The sequence below is a fragment of the Pterocles gutturalis genome, unplaced genomic scaffold, assembly GCF_000699245.1.
Source record: "Pterocles gutturalis isolate BGI_N339 unplaced genomic scaffold, ASM69924v1 scaffold918, whole genome shotgun sequence".
NCBI lineage: Eukaryota > Metazoa > Chordata > Aves > Pterocliformes > Pteroclidae > Pterocles > Pterocles gutturalis.
In genome coordinates, this window is record NW_010125124.1 from 5,679 (window position 1) to 11,778 (window position 6,100).

At 59.6% G+C, this 6,100-nt stretch overlaps 1 protein-coding gene across 1 annotated transcript; it reads right to left on the bottom strand.

Annotated features, from left to right (window-relative positions):
* Window positions 1–631: 631 nt before the first annotated feature.
* ANKZF1 (ankyrin repeat and zinc finger domain containing 1) lies at window positions 632–5,867 on the bottom strand. The gene is made up of 13 exons (XM_010078425.1): window positions 5,774–5,867; window positions 5,211–5,395; window positions 4,826–4,941; window positions 4,390–4,543; window positions 3,978–4,200; window positions 3,694–3,795; window positions 3,340–3,507; window positions 3,110–3,226; window positions 2,402–2,675; window positions 1,824–1,935; window positions 1,540–1,707; window positions 1,352–1,422; window positions 632–752 (listed from the first exon to the last, which is right to left on the bottom strand). The coding sequence occupies exons 3-13, from the start codon at window positions 4,864–4,866 to the stop codon at window positions 632–634; spliced, it is 1,551 nt and encodes a 516-aa protein (XP_010076727.1). The 5' UTR covers window positions 4,867–4,941; window positions 5,211–5,395; window positions 5,774–5,867.
* Between the last annotated feature and the right edge of the window lie 233 nt (window positions 5,868–6,100).

Genomic DNA, 6,100 nt, shown 5'->3' on the forward strand with positions numbered 1-6,100 from the left:
GAGGTCCTGCCCTGGAAATCCAGAGCTCCTGCCCTCCTCTGGGGCACCAGGCAGTGTCTGTGCTAAGGGGAAAGGAGCCCAGGATTGAGCTTGTCTTGCATGTTAATCCCAAATAGCTCCAGTGCTCATGCTGACACTGAGCAAGTCAAGGCACCTCTTTATTGCCAATGCAGGCAGAGGATGTAGTTGCTAACATGATAATGGCTGAGATGCTGACAGCATCCAGGAGAGAAGGCAAAGCACAGCCCCGAGGGTGCCCACAGGCACGGCTGCAGGTAGCTCAGGGCTGTGGGGTCCTGATGTATCAGGATCTGTCCCCTCGCCCCAGGAAGCAGCCTATGAGGTAGCCATGATAAAAGCCGGCAGCAGGACCCCCGTCTGGAGCCAGGCCACAGAGCAGTCCTGGCCTCTCACACTAACATGTAGGGATCTCCCTATTGTAATGTCCCCAGAGTCACCACCCAGAGTGACATTCTTGCCCTGAGCCTTGCCAGCATCACCCCAGAGAGGGACATGGCCAGCTCAGTCCCTCCCACCAGTGCTGTTCCACAGGCTCTCTCCCACCGCACAGCCAGTGCTCAGCCATGTCCCCACCATGCTGGTCCTTGGCAGGTGGCAGTGGTACCCAGCCTCACTTGTGGTTGGCCCGGGCCCGGCGGTGGGTTTGCAGGCAGGCCGTGGAGCAGAAGGAGAAGTCAAGGTAATGGAAAGGGATCCGGCCCAGCAGGGACTCTCCACAGTGCCAGCAGCGGCTGCAGGAAAGAGCAGAGGTGGCCCTGAGCGAAGGGGACACTTGCAAGAGGGTCAGAGGAGCAGAGAGGATTCACTGCCTGGGCTGTGATGTGAGACACCAGCAGCACGAGGGAGCTGGGGCTCCTCTGGTTCTGCAGGGCTCACCCAGCTGCCTGGCCAGGACACGCTCCCTGGAGGTGATGCTGCATGGGAGCCTGGTGTAAGGCACTTCGAGACAGGCTGAACATGGGGGGAATTTGACCCCATACGGGGTTGTAAAGTCCCTGCCCAGATCAGCATGGGCAGGGCTGGCTGCTCACAAACCTGTGGGGTGGCATAGGGAAGTGACATAGGATGTGGGGTTGGGGACAAGGGCACAGGAGTGGCTGGGGGGTTGGCATGACATACATCTAGCTGCAAGTGGACCAAGCTGTCCTTTGCAAAATATTTCAGGGGGGGCAGGGGAAGAGAGAGAAAGCTTTTTAGACAGGCACTGCTGGGAACTGAGTGGACAGGAATAGCTTTAGTCTGTAAATGAGAACTAGAGCAAGAAGGGCAGAGAACAGTTGTGCTCACATGGGAGAGTTTGTCTGTGGAGCCACGCTGCCAGAGCTGTTACCTGATGTTGGCCAGAGTTGTGTTGGTGTCCTGCAGCTGTGCAGCCAGCCTCCGCTCAGCAGCCAGTGCCCTCTGGGGAGCAGAGAGACAGCTCATCGCCCCCAGCCCCTGGGAGCGGCTGTGCCCGGAGCCCACCACTTTGGCACTGTCCCAGCTGGGCTGGATCCCCTTCTCCATGCATGGCCTCACCTTCTCCCTGTCAGACAGGGCTGCGAACCGCTGCTTTTCTCCCTGCTCCTGCTCCCAGCGCTGCCGCTCCTGCCGCTGTGCCTGCTCCCGCTGCTTCCGCTGGGCTTTCTGTGCCCGCTTCTTCTCCAGCTTCTTGGCCTCCATCTCCTGCGTCAGGGGCCCTGGCACCTGGGGGCAGAGGGCAGTCAGCATCTCCCACTGAGCCAGGGGCAATGGCATGAGTGGGTGAGGGGCACTTTGCTCTAGGGTCCCCCAGCCCCAAGAAGGCGAGGGCAGATGCCCACCTTGGCACGGCTGTAGTCGTACTTGTCTGGGTGGTCCACCATGAACTTGCGGAAAGCGTTGCGGGTCAGTTTGTCAGCAGAGACACAGTAGGGGGTCCTCTCCTGCCCATCGCTGTGAGAGAAGACCAGCTCACCCCACCATCTTACTGCTTGTGTCCCACTGGGCTGTGGGCCCAGCGACTCCCCAGGGATGTCCAACGGGTGCTGTAGGCCAGGGTATTGCAGCCAAGGAAGGGAAAGTTGCATATCCCTACAGCAGAATCTCCCAAATCCTCCCCTTCCTTAATCTCAAATGCCCTGCAAAGGGTGATCTCATGCCTACCCTCTGAACTGCCTACCAATACACCTGGGAGCACTTTGGCGCAGTGCCTGCCTGCCGCTGTGCCAGACCCAAGCAGGCACAGAGAATTGTGGCTCAGCTCCTAGGCTTCCCGTAACAAACCCAGAGTTTCCAGCTGGGAGAGATCAACCCCAGCTGTCCCAGGACAAAGCTGGCATCAGCCTGAGACAGGAGTGAGTTGCTGGGCTCCCACAGTGGGGGCTGTGCTCATTGACTGCTGGGTGCCCTGCGGCCGTACCTGAGGGCAGGGTCAGCCCCCGCCTGCAGCAGCAGGCACACAGCCTCAGCCTTCCCCGCACGTGCTGCCACATGAAGCAGGGTGCAGCCATGCTCATCCACGGGCTGGTTGAGTAGGGAGCGGGGCATATCCAGGGGCTGCGTGCCCTCCCCTTCTTCATGGTCCCCCAGCAACCCCCTGCTCTCTGGCATGCTCAGGAGGTTCCGCAGCGTCCCCACATCCCCTGTTTTGCAGGCGGTGAACAGGCCATCACGGAGCTTGGTCTGAGGGTCTCCTATGCAGGAAGAATAGGAGGGGAGTCGGATGGCTCCCTGGGCAGAGTGGTGCTCTGGTCTGATCAGAAAACCCACAGGGTGCAACTGAAGCATCATCCTGCTAGCTGGATTTGGGGACCGCAGGATCTCCAGCACCTTGAGGGTCTGTGACAATGTACCGTGGCACTACTGGGCACTGTTGGCAGCAGCCAAGCCTTCTCCTGAGATAAGACCCACTCCAATCTCCCCCAACACACCTGGCTTTGCTGCCTGCCCCCTGCTTCAAAGCTACTGCCCCACACACAGGGCTCACTCGAAGGCATGTGGCTGCACTACAGCCATCCCACACCCAGCTGCTCTGGGCACCTGCATGATGATGTGCTCTTCACCCCACTGCAAAGCCACCACGAAACGGCACAGGTGTCCACCTGGCCCAGCTCCCAACCCCACTTACCTCTGTCACCCCAGGGAAGGGGGTCAGTCCCAGCCTCCCCCTGCAGCTCTGTCACCAGCTCCAGGCTGGGCTGCCCATGCTGGGTACCATGGCATCCCATGTCTTCATCACGGGGCCCTGCGCAGTGAGCACATGGTGAGGAAGAGGGCCAGAGCCAGCCTGCACCTCAGCCATGGCAGTCCCGTCCCTAATGCCTTCCTACACTGTCCCCAGACAGTTCTCACCCTTACCTTTCTCCACCTTCTTGTCCCTCTTCTTCCTCCTTTTGCGGTTTCGCTTGGGCATCACTTCAAACTCCCGAAGGTCCAAGGTCCCCAGTGTCACTTCCACAGTCTCCAGCTCCCCTGCAGGGCTTTCCTCCTCCTCCTCTGGGGCTGAGGGGGGTGATAAAACAGGGGCTGAGGCCCCACACAGAGCATGAATCACTTGGTGATCTCAGCCAAGCACACCTTGCCCTTCTCCTGTTCAGCACGAGGCCACGCTCTGCAGATCCCCACTGTGGTACCAGCCACGTCACAGGGCTGCAAACCCGGCCCCCACACCGTAACACCAGACCCCTCCACTTGCTCCATGGCTCAACTCACCACTTGTGTCCTCCTGCGGGGGATCCACCTCTGCTTTCTGCCGCCTCTTCTGCCAGCCCTTCCGGGGGGACCCAGTGATGTCCTCAAGTGGTGTGTCCTTCCCTGGGGAGCAAGGTTGCTCCTGTCATTGCCTGGGGACAGGGAGTACCCCACATCTCCAGGGGTTGAGGGGTGGAGAGCTGGAGCTCAACCCCATAGGGCAACATCCCCTAACACACAACAGATTACATGAGTGACCACCCCACCTGCTCTGACCCACAAGCACTGGGGCTGGTCCAACTCACCATACACCTGCAAACTGGCCAGTGTGGCATGGACTTGCAGCACCTCTCGCAGGGTGGCCCTGTGGGTGCTGAGGGGGATGTGGTAGATGCGAGGGTCACCCCGGGTGAGGGGTGGGTTCTTGCCACCGAAGAGCACCGCACGGCTGTGACGAGGGGCCCGGAGGAAGATGCGCTGAGCTTCATTCAGGTGCTGTGCCCAGGCTGCCAGCAGCTCCTGAATATCCTAGGGAGGAAAGGGAGGCATTATGGGGTCCCAAGCACACTGTGCGGGCACAGGTAGTTCTGGAGCAGGGGCAGAGCAGCCTCAATTGGGCCCCAACCCCCTTTCAGAGCTCACACCCCACCCATGCCCTCAGAGCCCGCCACGACCACGTTTCCCTGCCAAGAGCCCAGTGCTGTGGTGCATCCTCACTTTGAGCAGCGTGGCCTCGTTGTAACGCCGCAGGGAGGCTCCAGCCGACCTGGGTGCCAACCCTGGGGTCTGGGCATCCCGTAAGCCCTGGGCTGTGCCCCGCCGGGCTCGCACTGTGTAGCGGTGGAAGGTCTTGTGCTCCTGCACCTGGGGACTGCAGAGAGGGACAGGCATGAGCAACAGGGCCCCACATATGAAGAGGAGGTGAGCTGATGCTCCTGGGACCCCAGAGGGCTTGTGGCTTGCCCTGGGTCCCTAAAGATTAATATTTCTCTTGCAGTGCAACTAGGCTTAGACAATTCTCAAGCAAAGCTGTGGGCATCCAGGGTGCGGTAAGCACTGGGGTGGAGAAGTGGAGAGGGGATGGCCATCCAGTGCCTAGCCCCACTCAACCCTGCCCAGAGGAGCAACCCCAGCTCCATCCCCCTGTACTCACCCTCGAAACACAGCTCCTGCAAAGTGCCCGCCGCCCATCATCAGCACAACCCAGCAGGTGCTTGCACTGAGGCTCTGCAGTGATGCTATCAGTTCCGCTGGCTCCTCGCGGCCACCCTGAGACACAGAAACCCCTGCTAGCATCCACGGGATCACCTTGCCACCTCTTTCTGTTCCCCAGGACAGAGACCAGCCTCTCTGCTGGCACCAGAAGCAGGTTTCCAGGAGTCAAAAAACAGGCCACCAGCAAGCCTAGGGCTCTCACCTGGCAACAGAGACCACCCTTCCCATCATGGGACATGAGGGACTGTCAGGTACATGTCTACACCCTGGTGCCACCTGCCTTCTCTGGGGTCCCTCTCCCAACAAGCTGGGCTGTAACTTGCCTTCCTGGTGCCCAGCACGCAGCGGTAGGCAGAGATGAGCTGGCCGTTCGCGTTGCGGAGCAGCACCTTGTGGGAGCGGGGGACTGGGGGGGTCTTGGAGTTGTTGCTGGCAGAGGGCAACGAGTCTGACTCACTGCTTGCATCGGAGCTATCTGAATCAGACCCTGAGATGCTGGAAACATCACCTGCAAGGGAAAGAAACTGGAGCAGCGGAGCACGGCAAAGATTAACCAACAGCCTCCACAAATCTTTTCCGGTGACTCGAAGGGCCAGCCCATGACTCCAGAAATGTCCTGTCCAATACCCTACACATCACAAAGGGTCTGTGGGCCCAGGAGATAGGCGTCTGGGGCTCTGGACCCCAGGTATGCCTAGATATGAGCTCAGGTAGAACACCCCCTTCTCCCCATAACAAGTCAGCAGAGCTCAGGAGCAGTGCTGGACCCCCAGAAGATGCCACAGGGGCAGAATAAAGGGACCCTGAGCTTTGTCCCTGCACAGAACAGTGTCAGTGAGGCTGCTGACAGCCTCAAGGCTCTGCTGGGGGCAGCCCCGTTCCTCACCTGTGCGGGTCTTCTCCTCAAACACTTCTACTGGCAGTGTCCGGCGCCCCAGGAGTCGCTGCTTCAGGTTGAAGCGGTGCCAGTCAAGACGGTAGTGCTCAGCCTGTGAGGAAAGAGCTACGAGCTGGCAGGGTTCTGGTGGTCCACGGAAACCCCCACGACCAAAGGCCCGGAGGTGACAGACTCCAAGGGCTGAACCGATGCTGGGACTCTGCATCATCCCACATAAGAGTCAACCTGAACAAACGCAGGCCAGTGCTGCATGTACTATTTACTTCCAATAAATGACATTTTAAGCAATAATATATAAGGTCTGAGCCCCAGACC

Coding starts and splice junctions, on each gene's coding strand:
- ANKZF1 (XM_010078425.1), bottom strand. CDS start 4,866: ATGATGGGCGGCGGGCACTTTGCAGGAGCTGTGTTTCGAGG. Junction 3,796..3,977: donor GGCCAGTTTGCAGGTGTATG/GTGAGTTGGACC, acceptor CTTGCTCCCCAG/GGAAGGACACACCACTTGAG. Junction 1,936..2,401: donor GGGGCTGACCCTGCCCTCAG/GTACGGCCGCAG, acceptor CTTCTCTCACAG/CGATGGGCAGGAGAGGACCC.